General features: G+C 36.2%; 3 protein-coding genes across 3 annotated transcripts; 1 reads left to right on the top strand and 2 right to left on the bottom strand.

The window, feature by feature from the left end:
• The first annotated feature begins 9872 nt into the window (after window positions 1-9872).
• LOC120184924 (NHP2-like protein 1) lies at window positions 9873-11359 on the top strand. The gene is made up of 5 exons (XM_039189272.1): window positions 9873-9970; window positions 10050-10170; window positions 10262-10365; window positions 10866-10997; window positions 11096-11359. The coding sequence occupies exons 1-5, from the start codon at window positions 9968-9970 to the stop codon at window positions 11120-11122; spliced, it is 387 nt and encodes a 128-aa protein (XP_039045203.1). The 5' UTR covers window positions 9873-9967; the 3' UTR covers window positions 11123-11359.
• Window positions 11360-16422: 5063 nt separating this feature from the next.
• Window positions 16423-18656, bottom strand: LOC120184923 (heme oxygenase 1, chloroplastic-like). Its single transcript, XM_039189271.1, has 4 exons — window positions 18105-18656; window positions 17160-17383; window positions 16722-16829; window positions 16423-16630 (listed from the first exon to the last, which is right to left on the bottom strand). The coding sequence occupies exons 1-4, from the start codon at window positions 18529-18531 to the stop codon at window positions 16538-16540; spliced, it is 852 nt and encodes a 283-aa protein (XP_039045202.1). The 5' UTR covers window positions 18532-18656; the 3' UTR covers window positions 16423-16537.
• Window positions 18657-19378: 722 nt separating this feature from the next.
• Window positions 19379-21587, bottom strand: LOC120184928 (SPX domain-containing protein 1-like). The gene is made up of 3 exons (XM_039189273.1): window positions 21176-21587; window positions 20883-21009; window positions 19379-19958 (listed from the first exon to the last, which is right to left on the bottom strand). Exons 1-3 carry the CDS (start codon window positions 21482-21484, stop codon window positions 19522-19524), a joined length of 873 nt encoding a protein of 290 aa, XP_039045204.1. The 5' UTR covers window positions 21485-21587; the 3' UTR covers window positions 19379-19521.
• Between the last annotated feature and the right edge of the window lie 59 nt (window positions 21588-21646).

Raw genomic sequence — 21646 nt, 5'->3', positions numbered from 1 at the left:
AATCTTGCATGTTGAATCGTGACAAGATCTTCTTCAAGTAATTCTTTAGTGAAGCCAAATCTCCTATTACTTCTGTCTCGGTGAATTTGCATCCCTAGAATCTTGTTTGCTGATCCCAAGTCCTTCATTTCAAATTCCCTAGCCAGTTGTGCCTTCAATTCTTCATATGATCTTTGTTGGGTCCTGCAACCAACATGTCATCCACATACAACAACAATATAACAAAATCGTTATCACCAGACCTCTTGAAATAAGCACAAGGGTCTGCATTAAGTCTGTTGTATCCAAGGCACATAATGAAGGAATCAAATCTCTTATACCAACACCTCGGCGCCTTCTTTAGACCGTACAGAGATTTGTTCAACCTGCAAACTAAGTTCTTTTTTTTTCTTCAAAACCTTCAGGCTGGAGCATATAAATTTCTTCTTCAAGATTTCCATGAAGAAAAGTTGTTTTAACATCTAGCTGCTCTAGATGTAAGTCCAATGTAGCACACATTGCCAAAACTACTCGAACTGTTGTTAGTCGAACCACAGGAGAAAATATTTCATTGAAATCAATACCTTCTTTTTGAGCATATCCTTTGACCACCAGTCTTGCACGATACCTCTCAACTTGATTGTCACCATTTTGCTTGATTTTGAAGACCCATTTGTTCCCGATTGCCTTTCTTCCTTGTGGTAGTGGCACAAGGTCCCATGTATTATTTTTATGAAGGGCTTCGATTTCTTCTTGCATCGCCATCATCCACAGTGAAGCATCTGAGTTGTTTATTACCTCCTGATATGTTGATGGCTCACCGTCCTCTGTTAAAAGGCAGTATGCAACATTTCCTTCTATAACATAATCTGAGTACCAATTGGGACGTATTCTCACACGATCTAATTGACGAGTTGTTGGAGCTTCAGAACTCTCTGGTTCTTGTTCATCATGTGTTGGTTCTGCTTCAGAAGAATCTCCTTCTTCAACATCCTTTTCCACATGTATCTGTGTAGTCTTAACTTTTCAGCGCTATCATCGTATTCTTTTCTTTGTAGTTTATCTTCTACAAAGATAACATCACTACAGATGATCACTTTGCGGGCAGTGGGATCCCACAAGTGATACCCCTTGACTCCATCATCATACCCCAAGAATTTGCATTTCTTGGATTTTGGATCCAGCTTTGAGATTTCTTGGGAGTTGTACATCACGTACACAATACTTCCAAATACATGGAGGTTTGAATAATCATTTGGTTTATCAGTCCCTATCTCCATTGGTGTCTTCAGCTCTATTGCAGTTGATTGAGCTCGATTTACCAAATAACAGGCGGTATTGACTGCTTCTGCCCAGAATAATTTTTCTAGGCCTGCATCCCTCAACATTGCTCTTGTTCTTTCTAACAAGGTTCTGTTCATCCGCTCTGCCACTCCATTTTGTTAAGGAGTGTTCGCCACTGTGAACTGTCTTTTGATGCCTTCTTTCCTGCAAAAGTCATCAAATTCTTCGCTTGTGTATTCTCCTCATTATCTATTCTGAAACACTGGATCTTATTTCCAGAATCAAGTTCCACTCGCACTTTGAAGTTTTTGAAAGTTGAAAACACATATGACTTCTTCTTAATAGGGTACACCTAACATCTCCTGGAGTAATCATCAATAAATGAGACAAAATATTTTGCTCCGTCTAAAGATGTAACTGGTGCTTGCCATACGTCAGAGTGAACCAGTTCTAGAACATTTTTGCCTCTAGAAGTTGATGTGTTGAATTTCAACCGGTGTTACTTACTTATTATGCAATGCTCATACAAAGTAAGTGATACATTTGTTAAGCCTGGAAGTAGCTTTTGCTCCACAAGGACTTTCATTCCTTGTTCTGACATGTGTCCAAGTTTCTGATGCCATAGGAATCTGAACTACATGAGGCAACAGAGACTTCTGCTTCTAGAAAAGTCTCTCCCTTCAGCATGTATAAGTTTGCAGCTATTTTTTCTCCTTTCAACACCACAAGCGCTCCACGGAACACCTTCATGATTTCTTTCCGTGTTTCAATCTTGCTAGCATTATTATCCAACAATCCGTAGGATAATAAATTTTTCTCCAGGCCTTTCACATGCCGCACATCTCGAACAACTTTAATTGTTCCATCATACATCTTTAATTTGATGGTTCCCACACCAACGATCTCTAAGGCATGATCATTGCAACAATACACAGATCCTCCTGAGACATGTTCATAATGATGGAACCATTCTCTTCTTGAGGTCATGTGATATGTCGCTCCCGAATTAATAAGCCATATATCTACAAATCTTTTTCTGCATTCCATGGTGGTTGACGCTTCAAAACATAGAGCATCTTCATCATCTGAAGTGTTTGCTGTATTGCCTTGTGGATTAGAGTTTTTATTTAGACTCCAACAATCCTTCTTCAAGTGACCCTTCTTTCCACAGTTGTAGCACTTTAAATTCTTCTTGCTCCTTGACTTCGATCTACCATGTTTGTGACTGCTATTTTGGCCACGTTCTGTTGATCTCTCTCTTATCGTTGTCAACGCTTCTGCTTGTTGCAGATTTATTTGTCTGTCTTCCTTGTTCTTGCGCCGATTTTCTTCTTGTAGAACAGCAGCTGCAACGTCATCGAAGACTAGACTGGTGACATTACTGTCTGTAAAGTTGATGATGAGTTGATCATACGAATCCGGTAGACTTTGAAGTAAAAGTTCAACACGTTCTTGTTCTCCTATTTTACAGCTTAAGGATGTAAGCTGAGAAAATAAAGTGTTGAGCGTATTTAAGTGCTCTGTCACTGGAGTAGATTCTGGCATACGGAGAGTGTACAATTTCCTCTTAAGGAAAATTTTATTGTGCAACGATGTGGCCTCGTACAATTTGGTGAGATGATCCTATATCTCCTTACCTGTCTTCTCCTCCTCGATGCTTGACAATACTTCATCTGCTAATGCTATATGAAAGTTTGTCATAGTATTCCCGTCCATTTCGATCCATTTGTTGTCATCTGTAAAATCTACCGGCCTTTCACTGATAGTTGCTAGACATCCGTCTTTCCTCAGGATGACCTTCATCTTCAATTTCCACAATGAGAAATTTCTCCCATTTAATTTTTCAATATCAAATTTTGTTGCCATAGCTTCTATTACGGATAACTCCCACTATTTCACTATCGTGAATAGTTCTCTGGAACCTTCAAAGAATGGGTAATACCTTCTTACTTTCTTATGTTGGAGGATCCACCTTTTGGTGGCAACCATAAAGACAATAAGCAGATATTATACACTCTAATCTAGCTCTGATACCAATTGTTGCGGAAGACGGCTATCGAATAGAGTAAAATCACAACTGATAATTTGAAAAAATAAAAATGAAGATAAAAAGAGACACACAATTTACGTAGAAAACCCCTAAATAAAATAGGGTAAAAACCACGGGTAATGGTAGAAGATTTTAACTATGAGAAAATAGGAATTATAACTTCTCTCGATCTACCAAGGAGAAAACAATGATAATTCTCTCTTGATAAAAAGGAGAAAACAACTCTCAAGAAACTCTTTAAATTCTCTCTAGTATTGGAAGAAAGCTAGAATGCTTTGGGATGCTTTTGAAGCTAAATGAGCTAGGGTATTTATAGTTGAAGCTTTAAGGACTAATTTGTAAATACCCTAAATTACAATTGCTAAAATTAAGGTTCTACCATTTTCAAAATTCAGCAATAGCTGCTGCCCCCTTTTTTTCAAGCAGCACCGAAAGTTGCATTTATTATGTACACTTTCGGTGCATAGTCAACAGATCTGTTTCGAAGGTTTCATCAACACGGAATATGCAAACAAAGCGCTAAACGCTGACCAAATGAAATGTATCACCTGAAGATGAGGCTGCAACTGCATTACACAGACAAGGCGGCGTGTCTGCCGATGCAGCCGCGGCAACAGTGCCAAATATTTCGACGACTGATACGATGGATCATGGTTAGGGTCAGTTTAATTGATATTTAATCGTTTATAGTAATTTTTAGGTATTATATATGGAAAAATAATTTGATATAATTAGATTGGTGTTAATTTGAATTTTTGATATATGATTAGATTGTTGTTAATTTATTATCTATTAGATACTTGCTACGTATATGTAGCAACAAAAGAAGAAGGGAAATGAAGCTATTAAGTAATAATTATTTTGAATTTATACAAAAACATACCATAAAAATGAGAATTCTTTTGTAGCAACAAAAGAAGAAGGGAAATGAACTATTAAGTGAATGACGTTGTCGTGGCAAGTAGAGTTAATGACGTTGCCATGGTAAGTAGAGTTAATGATGTTGTCGTGGTAAGTGTAGGATCACATCAAACAATTTTAGGTCATGATTTAAATATTTAATATTTTAGTGAGTGTGTTAGTAACCAAAGTGGCCCACTCAAAATTCATTAAATGATTTATATTATGTTTATAAATGTTTATTTGATGTAGCATCATAAATGACATTTAAAAATAATAAACATTTATAGTTATTAACATGTAGTTATACGATTACCCAAAGATAGATCTTACTCATGGTTATTAACAATTGAAGTAAGTTATAAACTTTGTTTAATTAATATATAAGTTACATCCAAAAATGACTTGTATGTTAAAGTAAACTTAATGATTGACCTTATATATGTTATAAGAATGATGCGTGTTTGATGATTGTTGGTTGTGTTTAGATTTAGCCAAAGTGAATTTAAATGCAATGTTTTGGTATATGTTATTGTCTGAATTGTGGTTAAATTCAAAGCAATTAATATGTAAGATGTAAATGTTTACAGTGGTCTCTACTATGTCAAATATGACTACCAATGGTATCAAGTTTAATTGGCAGAACAATGGTGATTGGATCGAATATTTCAAGCTAAATGTTGGCATTTTGAGACTCGATTTACTCTAGTTATGGATGAGCCCACTAAATCGACCGATACTAGTCCGGAGACAGACAAGAAATTATGGGAGAACTGGAGAGATCGAACAAGCTTATGATGAGATTTCTTAAGCTTAGTATAGTTCCTATAATTAAGGCCTCCCAACCCAAAACTGAGAATGTGAGGGAATTTGTTGCTGAAATTAAGAAGTGTACTATGAAAGACATTGTGGATAATTTGTTGTTGTTGCTCTTATTGATAATTTATCTAATAGAAAGTACACTCTAACTCAGTCAATGGAAGAAACATTACCACATGGTGAATACCTATAACCGGCTTAAAAGTTTGGATATGGATCTTGGTGAGAGAGTGTTGGTTGAGTTCATGCTGAAATCATGTAAGGGTGATGATTTCAAGCAATTTCGGAGAACATACAACCAACTTAATGAAAAATGGTCTCTTTCGGATACTAAGGTCATGCTCTTGCAAGAGGAGACAAGGTAAAAGGAAGACCTTAAGGTCAAACTTCCCCAAGCCAACTTTGCCTATTGTGGTAATTCAAACACTGGTTATCATGGAGGCAAAACTCCAAGTAAGAAACGAAAGTGATTCATTTTCAGATACGAAAATAAAAAAGTCTGTGGGAGTATGAGAGCTCGTAATGTAGAGAAAAAGAGTCATTGATAGACCAAAACCCATCACGATCAATCTCAAATTGGTGTTTCTATTATTGTAGCACGTCCACAAAGCATGAATATAGAACAACAACAAATGGATGCTCCAAATCCAATTATGGATGTCATTGTTCAAAAAAATGAGGAAAATGCTCAAGTTAATGAGCAAGTACAACCTAATAAGAAATAACATTAAGGAGGTCTACTAGAGATAAAAGATCAATTATTTCAAATGAGTATATAGTTTATGCACTTGCATCAAAGTGACTTGAGCATTGATAATGACCCAATCTTTTTGGACCAAGCCATGAACAGTGAAAATTCTAACAAGTGGTTGATGGCAATGAAGGAAGAGTTGAAATATATGGATAATAACATTGTTTGGGAAATGACGTAATTGCCAAAGGACTCTAAAAGAATCGAATAAGTGGGTCTTTAAGACCAAGCGAGACTCTAAGGGAAATTTTGAGAGGTATAAAGCCAGACTTGTTGCCAAAGGTTACACTTAAAATGATAACATTGACTATAAAGAGACTTTCTCTCTGGTTTCTAGAAATGACTCTTTAAGGATTGTAATGGCTTTAGTGGCTTATTTTGTTCTTGAGCTTCACTAAATGGATGTTAAAACATCATTTCTCAATGGAGATTTGGAAAAAGAGGTATATATGGATCAACCTCAAGGTTTTGAGACCACAAGTGAAAAAAACCTGATATGTAGGTTGAAGAAATCAATCTATGAATTAAAACAAGCTTCTCGACAATGATACTTGAAATTTAATGATACTATATTATCATATGGCTTTGTAGAAATGATCGTTGGCCAATGTATCTATATGAAGGTTGTGGGAAGCAAGTTTATAATCCTTGTGTTGTATGTAGATGATATTCTTCTTGTCACTTGTGATCATGGGTCATTGCATGATGTTAAGGGCTACATTTCTAGCAACTTTGAGATTAAGGATATGGGTGAGGCTTCCTATGTGATAAGAATAGAAATATTTCAGGATATATTACAAAAAATTTTGGGATTATCTCAAAAGTCTTACATCAACAAAGTTCTAGAAAGATTTAAGATGGAGTCATGTACACCTAGTCCAGTTCCCATCCAGAAAGGAGCCAATTTTAGTCTGTCTCAATGTCCCAAGAACGACATGGAGTGCAAAGAAATGGATAATATCCCTTATTCTTTTTTAGTTGGAAGTTTGGTGTATGCTCAGACATGTACTTGGTCGGATATAAACTTTGTGGTCGGTATGTTAGATCGTTATTAATCAAATAATGGATTAATTCATTGGAGAGCTGCAAAGAGAGTTTTAAGTACTTGCAAGGTATAAGGATTACATGCTCTCATAAGAAGAACTAGTAACCTTGAGGTTGTTGGTTACTCGGACTCGACTATACCGGATGTTCGGATACCCGGAAGGATAGTTGTCTCATGGAAGAGTGGTAAGCAGTTTGTCATTGCTACTTCCACTAAGGAGGCTAAATTTGTAGCATGCTTCGAAGTTACAGTTCAATCATTATGGCTGCGCAGTTTTGTTGATGGTTTAGGCATCATTGGTACAATTGCTAAATTGATGAGGATTTATTGTGATAATGCGACAGTTGTATTATTCTCTAAGAATGATAGATACTCCAAGGGTGCCAAACATATGGATTTAAAAGTATTTATCTATCTATCAAAGAAGAAGTGCAAAATCAAATAGTTCAAATAGTGCATATTGGCTCCAATGATATGATTGTGGATCTGTTGACTGAAGGACTAGCTCTTAATACATTTATTGGTCGTGTTAGTGAAATGGGAGTAGTTGCGAAGTCCTTGTATAGCGGCTGCTTAGTCATACATGTATGAATATATGTCTTGCACATTTATGTTTGTTTGATACTCTAGAGATCGATGTTTGTCGGATTTTGCTTATCTATGAATCATATTTCAGTTATGCATATTTTGTTATGATTATAGATATTGGATCTTATTTTAAGACATTGTCGGATAAGATATTTTCGGGTGTCTATCTTATTAAATTGTGTTTGTTTGAATTTGATTGACCTGTAATACATGGAAGGAATCAGGACGTTTTCCAGGCCCGTGACTGCCATGATTTAGTCGGTTTAGTTCTTACGAAGGTGTGACTTGTATATTACATTATTTAAGTGAACTCAAATTATGTTAATATGTTATATACTTATCATATATGAATCAAGTGGGGGAATGTTAGAAATTTTGATTTCTAATATTGATTCATATAATTTAAGTAATTGATAATTGTTGTTGTTGTACACACAGTGATAATTGTTGTTGTTGTTGTACACACAGTGATGATTAGTGTAGATTTGAGAAGGTATTTCGTGATTTAAAAAATATAGTGGAATCAATTTTTTAAAATCTCACGTATCATACATTTTTCCCTTTCTCAAGGCTCTTTCTTTTTTTCTCTTAAAGAAAACAAGAACACTCTCTGCTTTGGGGTTCTTATTCTCTCATCAAGAATCAAACAAGTCTTAATATCATCACAAGGCGAATTGAGGATTATACAATATTGAGATTGTATAACATTTATTATTTCTTGCTTTTGGGATATTCAACTATCATAATGGAATCATCAAGTAAGTTTTCATTTCTTTTATTGTAATTCTTAATAATTATGTCATGAGCTTTATTTGGTTGATTTAATTAGCATATCAAGATCCTTATGTGTTAATTGCTTATGCATGCAAGATTAATTGATTTTAACAGAGGAGAGTGTGGAGAGCAATTATTATTCTGTTGTGGCGCAGAATTGTAGGGTTGAGCTGCGGCGACATCAGATGGGGTTTATTGAACACTCACCGCATTGTGATTTGTTGCAGAAATTTAAGCCGATAGCATAGTATTAAATTACAATTACGATTATGATATTGTAGTTATGGAGGTTATGGGTGTTACAACATAATATTTTATAAAAATAACTATATTTTACGTTACGAATGCTTTTGTAATGTTACGTTGATATTGAAAAACGCTAAAATATTTAAAAAAATATTTCCAACGTGTTTGATTAAATATGTCATTGTTTTTGTTCGTTTGAATCTATTGTCATTACTCGAACACATTTTTTAGTGTATCAACCCTATATTAAAAATATTAAGCTAAATTACATATATAGTAATTAAACTATCAATTTTAATTCGTTTTAGTATCTAAATTTTTAATTTTTCCAAAATCATACTTAAACTTTTGTTTTTGAAAATAATTGAGTCTATACAACAAGAATTAATTAATTATATCAATAAAAATAACGATCAATACTAATAAAAATTTGATTGGTTAAATTTTCTGTCATAAAAATTCAGTTATTAGAATATATTACATTTCAACATATAAAAGCATATGAACAAAATATTCATAACCATTAGCCTTTGCCTTATTTTTTTTTTGACAAATAAGAGTAAAGAAAAGACCCCAAAACAATAAACGAGTTAATTCAAGTGGTAAGTAGTTTGATTCTACTTAAGTATGTCTCGATTTCAAGTCCTTATAAGTGCATAAAATCCCCGTTGAGAGTCTCTCAACCGAGATTTTATGCATACACAAGGACTCAAACATGAGATATTGCTTAAGTGATATCAAGCTGATAATCACTTGAGTCAACCCCATTCACTCAAGTTTTTGTTTTAATTATGAATTAAATTTAAAATTTAAGTGCTAAATACATTTATTAATTAATAAGGGTAAATTATCTGTTTAGTACCTAAATTATCAATTTTGGTCTATTTTAATTCATAGATTTTTTTATTTTTTCGAAACCATACCTAATGTTTATTTTTGTTTCATTTTAGTACTCCGTCGTTAAAAATTTAACGGACAGGCTCGTAGATCGACACATTCCAACTCGTACCTTTTTTGACCCCCTGAACATGATTCATGCCTCTGTTTCACCAAAAAATGTCTCAATCTCACTAAATCAATGATGGAATCTTCAACTTCTAAATCCTCTAATCTCATTCATTAATCGTCTTATGGGCCTGAAACTGAACTATGTTGGTCGACTCGTCATTCTCTCGAGATCCACCGTTTGGATTGGTCGTCTATCCACTGGAGCTATGCACTGTCAGCCAGTCCATTAAGTTTTTAACGGCGGGTATTAAAATGAAACAAAAATTAAACGGTAGGTATGATTTTGGAAAAAAATATAAGTTTAGGTACTAAAACGGATCAAAATTGATAGTTTAGTTCCTAAATGGGTGGTTTACCCAATTAATAATTCAGGCCTATAGCTGTTGGACCCGATCCGAGTTGCAATATCTATAAATAAGCGATCTGCGATATTTCTCAAATAAACCCTAGCGCCCCTTTTATTGTATCGAACAAAAACGCTAGTTACTTGTCTTCCTCCTCTGTTTTCCCATAGAGAAAAAAAATGGTAATGAATCTTTTTATTTGTTAAGCGGAAGTAGTCTTATCTTTTCATTTTAACTTACAATTGGCTGATACTTTTGCAGACCGGAGAAGCAGTGAACCCCAAAGCATACCCGCTTGCGGATGCTCAGTTGACAACAACGATTTTAGATCTCGTTCAACAAGCTGCCAACTACAAGCAGCTCAAAAAGGGAGCTAATGAAGGTTTTGAAACAATAATCATTTCTATATTTTTTGCAATCATTGTTATCTTTTATTTTTCTTTTCTTTTTAATTGTGTTTGTTTGGGATTCAGCTACCAAGACCCTGAACAGAGGTATCTCCGAGTTCGTTGTGATGGCTGCCGATACCGAGCCCCTTGAGATTCTGCTCCATCTTCCTTTGCTTGCTGAAGATAAGGTAATTGCTTTATGTCTTTTTCCTTGAATTCATGCTTCATATTTGAGTATTTACGCTAGTCGAAGTAATTGCTCGGCGGTATATGTATTTATGGTCGATGTGTTTGTTGTTGTTGTATATGATGTTCCTTGCTACAAGTTTAATGTTGTATATGATGTTCCCTGCTACAAGTTTAATGTGTTAATGTTGTATATGATGTCCTCGCTAGCTATGAATTTAGGCAGGATGGACAAAAGATTTTATGCTAGAGGTGCGACATTAGATCATTGATAAAAGTTACAAATAATATGCTTAAACTATGTGTGAATTTAAAATTTCCATCTCTGTCCATCCCTGAATTTGGAGCATATGATTCTACTGTACTTTTTCTTTTGGTTATACACTCTGTTTCTTGAGCTCGGAAACATTCCAGTTATACATCTTCTTGATTCCTCAATGTAAAGTTCACACCTTGATTCATTGCCTGGATTTTGATAACAATAGCAATGCTGCTTTTGCAGAATGTGCCCTACGTTTTTGTTCCTTCAAAGCAAGCTCTTGGACGAGCATGCGGGGTCACAAGACCTGTAATCGCGTGTTCCGTCACAACGAACGAAGGAAGCCAATTGAAATCCCAAATACAACAACTCAAGGTACTTACTTTGCCTTCTAGTACAGCATGTTATATTTTGCACCTTTTGTGGCTGAATCTGCTCCTGCATCTCATGTTTTGTTCAATTGTGGAATGCAGGATGCAATTGAGAAGCTCTTGATCTAGAATCTTATCGAGTCTCGTTTTCGGCGTGATGGGCCTCTGGGATTGTGGTGGTCGCTCCTTTAGAGGCTTTGACTGATGAGGTTGTGCCACGTTAATCTGACCTTGAAAGTGATTGTTGTGTCTTTTATGTTTTGGTATGAACTGAGAGAAAGGATAATCTTGAATCTACACTTATGGGGGCTTAGTATGAATGATGCTATTACTTAATGTACATGTTTTAATATGTTATAGCTTTAATTGTTGGGAACTAATTTATTTTTGATTGGATGCAAATAAAATTCTTATATTATTATTTGATAAACTATGAAATAGTTGAAAAATATAGAGATATTATGAAAATTATCTTTAAATATTGATGTAGGTCGTTCTCAGGTTGGGTGCATATTCAATATTTTTAGGGTTAAATCGAGTTCAGGTCAACACCAGTTCAAACTTGACTCGGTTTTGGGTCAAAAGAAGTTTTGGGTCAAAATCTCTAAGGTGCCAATTAAAATAAATTTAGATATGACGTTTCACGAACCGTAAAGACAAGAAAAAATAAGACCACACAATAATTATTATTTGGATTTAAGATGATGTTAAATACAAGATGATATTTTAATATCATCTATTGTACGTATTATAGTAATACGCACTTGAGATATCTTATTTTATTGTTCTAATTTTCAAGCATGCGCACACACATAGATTATTGTTGGTACACATGTCTAACTGCAGCCTTTATAAAAAGCATTTTGGGTTGAAGAAGTTCAACCCGCAAATGTTTGAGCAATTTGTTTCACTAAAGCACATGCCTTAGAAATTATGGCTGGCCTACTTGCATTGTCTGCCATCCTGATCGATAGTGTGTCCCATGTCTACTAAATTTAGAAGATATATTAAAAAGAATGTTTTTTTTTGTCTAAAGCAAAGTTAAAATTGTCTAGTGCAGGAATAAAAACACATGAACTGTAACCCTAAATCCACCTATGTGTTACGACCAGATCTAGCGGATTATAATAAAAACTTCCAAAACATTTTCAATGATTTAAAATCATATTACGAATAAACATCTTTTAAAAATATTGTTGAAAATATTAAAGTTCAATTCTAGTAATTTAAAGCCGTCGTAAGGATTGAGTAAAATAAATATTCTGTAATCAGTTTCGAAGCAAATCTATCACAAGTATCAGAACTAGCATACGTTGTAGACCAGTATTTTCAAAATATAATCACATGTCACCCAAAAATAAATGCAACTCAGAAGATAAAAACATTACAACAAAATAATATTGTACGAATGTGTCGATCCTCCAAGTGTCAGGTCCGGGTCGCCTATGAAAAAATATCTGAAAGGGGAAAGTTTGGGGGAGTGAGCTAGGGAGCGCAGTGTGTTCCAACAGTGTATAAATAAAACATACAGTTAAGTTCCAAATTAGTTTAGTTCCAAGTTATGAAAACGTCAGTAGTGTTTTTAGCTTAAAATATAGAATCGCCCTCTAACTGAACACCATATGCAGTTCCCCAGAAATGCATCCATAAGTACTTACCCTAGGCCCAAAGGGCGTAGGAGGCAACCTAAAGGAGCATCTTAGGTCCATAAGGTCTTACCCTAGCCGAAGCGTAGGTGTCCACCTGAGGGGTGTGCCCTCAAGCCCATAAGGACTTACCCAATGCACATAATAGAGGTGTCACCCTAAGGGAGTACCTTAGGGTCCATAAGGTCTTACCAGTAGGCCCATTGAGCTCAGGAGCCCACCCAAGGGTCGCCTTAGATCAATAAGGAATTACCAGCTTGATCGTTACTGAACCTATATAAAGAATTACCAGATTGATCAGAGCTGAACCTGCAGAGAATTCATACCAGATCCCAGAATATCCCGAAGATAATAGTTTTCAAACAGTAACTAACAGTATCAAGGAAATCAGAGTTCAAACATGTATCAATTCAATAACCACAAAACATGAATTAGACAATCATGCTTAATACTTTAGTAAATAAAAAAATCATGCTTGAAACAGATAAATCATGCGAAATTAAATCAGATCAGCTAGCCATATTGCAAATCAATTAAAACAGTCAAGTGCACATGATATCTTCATACATGTATTTAAATCATATATATATTGCACATAAGAACACACCTCGCAAAAAGAATCAGTATGGGAGATCTATCGAGCACTAGCTTCAATACGTTCTTCGACTGTACACCTAGGTCATACTAGAACAAAATTATTATCGGATTAATATTCTAAACTGAATGACTAACAGAGTTACAGAATTATACGAGTAATCACGGGCTCGTGTTAATGGACAAATATGGAGGAACCAGATCAAACAGACGAACGGTCAGGGAATCCATGAGTACTTTGATTAACGACATCATCATAAATTAATCAATTATTGACCTTAAATTAAATGAACTTAATTAAATTGTTTAAATTATATATGCACGATAGAGTTTAACAGTCAATTCAGAGGCTTTCGGGTTCAAATTTGACAAAACGAACTTTGGATCTGGACTCAAGATGTCGAAAAACATAAAAAATGATTTTTCGGTCAAAATCAACGGTCAACAGTCAAAGTCAATTGGCAAGTCAAAGTCAACGGTTTGGGTCAAGGTCAACGGGTCATTCCGGTTCAGGTTAACTCAGTTCGGTCAGAGTTAACTCGAATCGGTTCTAGGGGGTTCCAAGACCGGGGAGGAGCCTCACGCGCACATGGTGCACGTTGCGATGGCGACGGGGTTAGGGCGACTGCTGAGCACTCCAGGAGCATCTAAACACCATATCAACCAAGATTTAACTAAAAATCAATCAAAACTGAAAGAAAAATAACTGAGAATTTAATCCAAGCTTACCGACACCAACGATGAGAAAAACAGTCATAATACGATGATCCGTCGGTTGGGTTCTGGTCGAAAATGGTCGGGGAACATTGTGGCAGCGACGATGAGGCAAGGGGACGATAGAGGCATTCGAAAAACGCGATAACCTGAGGCGACAGAAGGGGGTTTCGACGGAAGTTCAAACGCCCAACCACGACTAACCGCAAGCATTTAGCGTTGGTGGTTGGCTGGGGTTGCTTCGCGGTGGCCTGGCGCTTCTATTGAAGATGATGGTGACCTGCAACGCTGGCCGGAGCGGGGAGCGACGAGGAGGGTGACGAACGGGTTTAAGGTATGGGGTTAGTTCACGATCCCAAGGGTTTTTTCTAGTTTGGGTTACATCATAGTGGCCTATCTTAGATGGTAGAGTGATGGCCGACCAAATTCCATTTTTTTAAATTTTCTCTACATCTCAAAAATGGAAAAATTCAGGAATAAGTCTCTAAACTTCCCAAAGAGATTAACCCAGAATTTTTAAAACTGCCCATTTTAGTCCCTTAATTAAATTAAATATATTTTAAAATTAAAATTGGGGTGTGACATGAACAGTTGAAAGTGAGGCATACGGTGATCTTATATGTCTATTTTTCTTAAATAAAAATTACAAATGGAAAGGATAAATAGAAAAAACCTACAGTCAGAAGCGATAGAAAAACATAAGTAGCTGAAAGAAAAACAATAGAACGCCCATAACAAAATTACAATGTGAGAAGAAGAAAGAATTAAAAGATGCAATGCAAAGAAAGTTAAGCATTGTGTGACCCTTTTACAAGAGTTTCCGGTGAAGCAATAATCTAATTCACATGGATTGACAACAAACCTTTTGTTTTGTCTATTTCTCGCATTTTGAAAATATGGAAAGGAAAAAGGTTTTTGGCTTCAAAGAATTTCACGATCAAAGGAGGTAGCACCATAGATGACTCTTGTAATAGTGTTGTACGATGGATGGAATAATTCTATTTTTTTATATATTAATCATGCGACATATCGCCATCAAGAGAGCCTGCCGGAGTGGTTAACAGGCATGCCTAGATATCAGGTGTCTCTGCCCGCGCGGGTTCGATTACTGCCGCTCACCATGTTCCAGTTTTTTGTCAGCTTGGATAAGGAGAAGCAACGTATCTCCCAGTAACTAGGCTTGACTGTCGTCTTCAAAGCCGACTTGGGTAAGGTAGAAATGGCGCAGCATTCAACAGGAAGCCACTAGCTATTTTCTGCTCACTGTATTTGACACAAAGAAAGCCATTTCTAGCGTGCGCTTTAGTTTGATTACTGCTAGAGCGCTTTACTAACAACATAGAACGGGCTTTCTTTTCTCTTGCTTGTTTAGTAAAGTCAAGTTTTTATCTTGCAGGTGACGACGATGTCAAGTTGGCGGAAGAGAAAGACTCGGTACTCAGGCGAGCCGCCCGGTGGTGTGGTATGTAGTGGGTTTAGTACACCCCGCCAAAACGGCTCTGAAACAGACAAAAAGCAAGAAACAGAAACAATAAGCTGCTGGTTCCTGGTTCTTTTATAGAACTAAACTATGACCTCATTGCTCGTGGTTCCCGACTGCTGTGCCGATGGCGTTTTGAGTAATTCACTTGAGCTGAATGCCTTTGCTTCCGGTGGAACAATTGACAGACCCACTTTTTCTCTTCTCTGTTCTCTGAAGTTGAAAGCATTGTAGAACAAAACGAATGTCAAACTCGCTAGGGCTTCACTTCTGTGTGTTTCTTTAACACTAGTTTTTGACCAACTCATGCTCTAGTGTTCTTCAATCATGCATTTTACTCGCATTTCATGGAAGGTAATTTTTTCGAGTGCATCAAGCCATCAATAACCTTCGGATCCGCTCCGCGATTCATGTTCAACTATTGATGCCATTAATGTATGTCTGTTGTTGCAGGGAAAAAGGGAGATTAAAATATTTAACAGAGCAGAATCCTAACATTCTGAGCGCGTCAGATTGGGGTCCAACCTATGATCTTCTGTTCAGGACACAGACACTCTATACACTGAGCTACAGGCGCTCAATGCTCACTGACTATGCATCACAATTAAATCCATATAATGGAACAGGACAGGTGAGATAAACCTCAAAGCATAAAAAAAAACTCAATTTTGAACCTAAGGGGTGTTTGTTTACTTCAGAATGATTAAGTGCTGAATGATTCAGAGGCTCTGGATGAATTAACTCTGAATGTAACATGTTGTTTGTTTACTAGCTCTGAATCATTCAGAATGTACTTCTATGCTGAATAATTCAACACTGTTTTGCTGAATCAATCAGCACTGAATCATTCAGAGGTGCGAAACAAACGCGTTGAATGTTGAACGATTCAACATTCAGCGCTTTATGGTTCCATTAAAAGGTAAACAAACAGCCCCTAAATTAGCATTCATGCATATGATATTGAACGAAAGAAACTTTAGTGTAGCTGAACAGTATTAGGGGGGAATTCCAGGAATACGAGTAATTGTAGAGAAATATGTTTACAAGTTCAGTCCACAGTGTTGAGTCCATATTTGATAACACAAACCAGAACAAGTTATGGCTGGCATACTATGACAATATTAATCGAAGAATATCCCCTGAATATTTGAACGATTTCTCTGTTTCTTCCAAGCAATGGTTCTTCTCCTCTCGAGTCCAGCTCTTAAGTAACATAGAATAGGTATTAGTCTTACAGAAACGGAATGCAAATGGTGTTTACAAGAGAGTTAAGCAATCATACAATGAATATTACCTCAGCAACTTTATTCAGCTTGTCCCTCACATTTTGTAACAGCTGGGAAAGGTCACCATCCCATTTGTAAAATTCCAACTCCTTGTTGTCAAGTATCTTCTCAGCCACCTAATAGAAAGAGTGGGGTTAAATGAGCTCGAGTGCTCTTCTCGTAAATCAAGTTAGTATTCATTTAAGAGAGCACATTTTATGGAGGGGGCAGTAAGGACATAGATATCGAGGGAAGTGTATGCATTCAACAATCAACATGTTACAAAATAAGTATGGCTATGGGATGTCTACTAGATAGAAGCTGGTGAGATGAATGAACTGACCCAAATGGGGATAGAGAGACGAAGAGAGACGGAGCACAATGACATGTGCTTAATTCTAAACAGTGTAGATAAGGATTGAGAAATTTACTTTTTGATACACATTTGGAGCTAGTATTGTGTTTACCTTTTTCCCGATCATCCGGCCACCAGCCGAGTGGGCAAAATAAATGTTGTAGAAATGACATATGAATGCTTGTGGATCCTTGTCAGATAGTTCTTTAAGATACGCGGCATACGTATCACCAGGAGAAGATGGTTCTGGAATGGCATAGCCTTGATCTTTGAACCACTGTAAATCCATTGCCAACTTCTCAGACCTTTCCAATCCAGTGTTTCTGAATTCAGCATCTGAAGCAGACCATACTTATTACTTTACTTTTTTTTCTAGCAGTACCGTAAAACCATAAAATACCACACTCAAGAAGCACATACATACAAGCATATACATAATTACATATGAAATGAGCAAAGCTAGGAACTGGGTGGTGCATTACAAACCATCCGAAACTTCGGGTTTAACGCGAAGTTAGCACCCCTGTTACTTTTAAAGGAATTCATTTCAAGTATTAAACAGCTACAATTCAATCATCTATGTTAATGGTAAAGTGCTTTGGTTTTCATGTGAAAGGCTATTTGAATCTACCTTCATCGAACCATTAGACCAAACAACTGAAGCCCGGAATCGAAGAAAGAAAGAATTCTTGGCATACAATCTGCATTCTTAATTTTTCATTCGGTCATTCCCCCATATAGAAGAGGATATCACAGAATTTCATGAAACAAATACATTTAATCTGCATTCTTATAGTTTTTTCGTCAAATTGAGAGCAATTACCCCAAGTTCACCCCGTTGTGCCCCATAATAAATCTAAATATCATCGTATAAAAAACTTAAAAGGCTCATTCTAGTCTTGTTTTCCCTTAATGAACACATCTTCTCACATATGATTTGATCCTAAAATCAATCACAATATTCCAAAAATATAGCTGAAAACAAATACACATAGGAAGTAGAATTCAAAGAAAAAAGTCAAATGAAAATAGGAAAATAGAAAAATGGAAAGCTTACAGCTAGAAAAGGCAGCCTTATCAATAATCCCTTCAAGCGTATCGTAAACCAACTTGCCGTCAACAAGGAACTTCAAGTACCCATCGACGGTGGGCTCCCATACCTTAACGGTACGCTCTTCAGGTTGTTTCACTTCCTTCTCTCCTTCCTTTGCCTGGTCTCTAGTATGCAACTTCATAGCCACGATCCTCATCTCCTCCACGAACCCTTTAGCCTCTCCGGGGTACCTCTTCCTGTGCTTCTCCGCCGTCGTGGCCGATACGACGGCGCTCCTAGTAACCATCCTGGGGAGTTTAAGAGACAGATCTTTGGAATGTGGGAAATCCTTGAGGACAAAACTGGAAGAGAAATTGGGAGGTGGAGGAGATTTAAGGTTGGGTCTTTTGAGAAAGGAGTGGGACTGGGAAATTGGAGTCAGAGAAGCCATTGAAACCCAGATTTTTTTTTCTTGCTAAGTTTTAAATGGGGTTGTTGCTGTGAAGAAGAAGAAGAAGAAGAGAAGGAGAGCGAAAATCTGAATATATTAAGAGGCTTGTATTAGCGGTTCAAACAGTCTTGTCTTGAAGCTAAAGTATTAATCTGATAGTAAATAGAAAATGAAAAAGAATTTCTAGAGTGAATAGAAAGTTATGGTCGCTTAAAATAATGGCGGCTGAAATGGGCAACGGTACGGGTTGCTTCTCCATATTATTGCAACTATAAATTAAAATTATTTTATATATAACATAAATATTTTAAATAAAATCGATATAAACAAAAATTTAAAGACGGGAGTCATACAAATTTTGAACTTCGAGATACACATTTGTCCACACTCAACGGACTGTGATTTGTTACTGTCTATAGTAAATAAAATATTCGGTTAGATTTAAGCTAAATAAATAAATAAATACATATAGATATTTAATATTTGATTCAGTATCAATTAATCTAATATCAAAATCTAAGTTATTTTTGTTGCTCTCCCAATTCATGCTGTTTTGTTTAATTAATCTGGATCGACGCGGATCGCACATTTAACTGTGGTGGGTGAATATTTCAACGATAATTTTCTATATACACAAGAATTTGAACTCGAAATTTGCTAGACCAAAGGGACAAAATTGACCCAATAAGCTAAGCAAGTAAAACAATTGATCAATTAAACCATCTTCAAAATGATCTATGACATTTACTATAATGATTTAAAACTCGTCTCGATTGAATAAAAATATTATTTGAACCGATTCGTCATGCTCAAAAATTAAAATCCAGTTTAACTTAATGGACTAATGTTGATACCCGGGTGACTTATTTGACCAATTTTACCGGACTACAGGTTTATATTTTCAGATATAACAAAAGTTGGAGAACTAATTACAGTCTACAACCAAACTAAAGTTAAAGAAGTAAAATAACACCAGGAGCTGAAATTCCACTATTTGGCTGCTTGTTCAAGAACATGGATCTTCTTCCATGTCTCGTCCAATCCACTTATTTGCAGGGGAGGCAATGAGAAAACGCTAACGGTGGAGCTTCCACTCCGAATTTCCTTCAATACCCGCAATGCTGATACGGTGCTTTTCATGTATAGGCTCTCCATGTGCTTTATCTTCGGTAGCTCCTTGGGCATTCTGACCAAATCTTCAGTCGTAGATGTCGAAGCATCGCAACCGGTCTTCGCTGCTTCGGTTGAGGCTGGTGCCCGCTTCTCGTTCTTGGGGAAGAGATGGTCCAGCATCGCCTCACATTTCTTAACCAGCTTGTAAACCAAGTCGGTCGTGTAGAACGGCTGTTGCAATATCCTTTGAATGAAAGGCGAGCGGATTAAATCACCAGTTCTTTTTTCATACTTCTTCAATATTTTCACCAATCCTGTTCATAGTTTTCAGTGTTAATAGAGACGAAACAACAATAAAAGGGGTTAAATCGTCTAACTTCAATATTAATATGGACTTAAAAAAATATTTGATCTAAATTTAAAAGAAGCAAGGTTTAATTTGATAAATATTTAAATTATAAGGACTAAAATTACCATTAGAAAAATAATTTAAGGTAAATTACACGTTTAATACCTGATCTATCAATTTTGGTCCATTTTAGTACATAAACTTTCAATTTTTTCAAAATCATACATAAAATTTAGTTTTTGTTTTAATTTAGTATCCTCATTCAAAATTTAGCGACAATTTTATTTAAAAAATTAAAAGTTTAGGTATTAAAATGGACCAAGCTAATAGTTTAGGTAATAAACGCGTTAAGTTTTTAACGACGGAATAGTTTAGATACTAAAGCGGAACAAAAATGATAGTTTAAGTACTAGATGGGTAGTTTATTCATCAAATATTTAAAGGTAATCTTTTTAATGGGTGCCGCATATGCCCAAGGAAATGCTGTTGAACAAATTGAAAGGTGGCCATTTAAGAGTAGAATATTTAACTTTGAATCAAAGAATGTATGTGGATGAGTGGTTAGCTGCAGAAGGAACACGCAATAGATAGAACGAATAAAGTAATTCCAGATAAATGGGCCTTAAGTTCTTTAACAATTACTGGTTCTTCTACAGGGATTGTAAGTTGGAATGATAATATCTAATAGTTTCATACTATGATTATGATAGCTTAATCACGATTATGGTGCAAAATATGATTCAAAAAAGCAACAAATACATGATTAAATGATTATGCAGCCAGCTACAATAGTGGTATCAACTACGTAAAGCGTGAACAGAAAGCAAGTTGCAATATCTTTGATCAAACAAACAAAAGTGTTGATTAAATGAAAAGAAAGCTGAAATACCTGTGTAGTTAAGGGAACTATAATTCTCCAACAAAACCATCTCGCCATGGAAGTCCACTATCTCCTTCCTAATCTTCATCATTTCTTCATTGGAATCCTCTGCCTTCGCCACACTGTCTTGTAATTCCTGCAACCAACCCAAAATAACTTGATATCTTGATTTAGCGTATACGACAACGTTCCGGATCCTGTTTGTTTACCGGGAAAACCGAAGAAAGAAAATAGAAACAAGAAGTAAATCCCCCTCCCCAGGCAATAAAAACAGCTCGAAATCAAATCAGCGTTGGAGTTACCTTCAATCTAATGATATATTCTTCCTCTTTCTCCACGAAAAAAGCGTTGAATTTCTCGAGCTCCTCTTCCAAAAGCTCAATGAAATCGGACTCCTTCTTCGACATGCCGTAGCCTTCGCCGACTTTATCTCCTGCACCCAAAACACCGAGAGAATTTTGATCCGATCTAAGCCGCTTATTCGGCCTCTCATTGGACTTAGGCTCAATAAGCTTCAGTTTCTTCTTAAGCTCCTTATAAGAAAGGAACTTGTCCTGCCAGTCAGGCAACGTCTCCTCGATTTGGTTGCTGAGGCTCTTCCCAAATTTCATGGCCAGAAATCTTAGCTTTAAATCTTAAAATTAGTGATTGGATGGTAAGAAAATGAAAGAGAGGGTGAGGGAAAAAGAGAGAAACGGGAGGGAAGAAGGAGTTGGCGAAGGGAAAATGTGGGGAATACAGCGGAAAGGAAAGGAATATTCGGAGGGAAATGC

The sequence above is a fragment of the Hibiscus syriacus genome, unplaced genomic scaffold (genome assembly GCF_006381635.1).
Source record: "Hibiscus syriacus cultivar Baekdansim isolate YM2019G1 unplaced genomic scaffold, ASM638163v2 tig00112980_pilon, whole genome shotgun sequence".
NCBI classification, from domain to species: domain Eukaryota; kingdom Viridiplantae; phylum Streptophyta; class Magnoliopsida; order Malvales; family Malvaceae; genus Hibiscus; species Hibiscus syriacus.
Note: the sequence above shows the minus strand (reverse complement) of the source record. Positions and strands in the feature narration are given on the sequence as shown.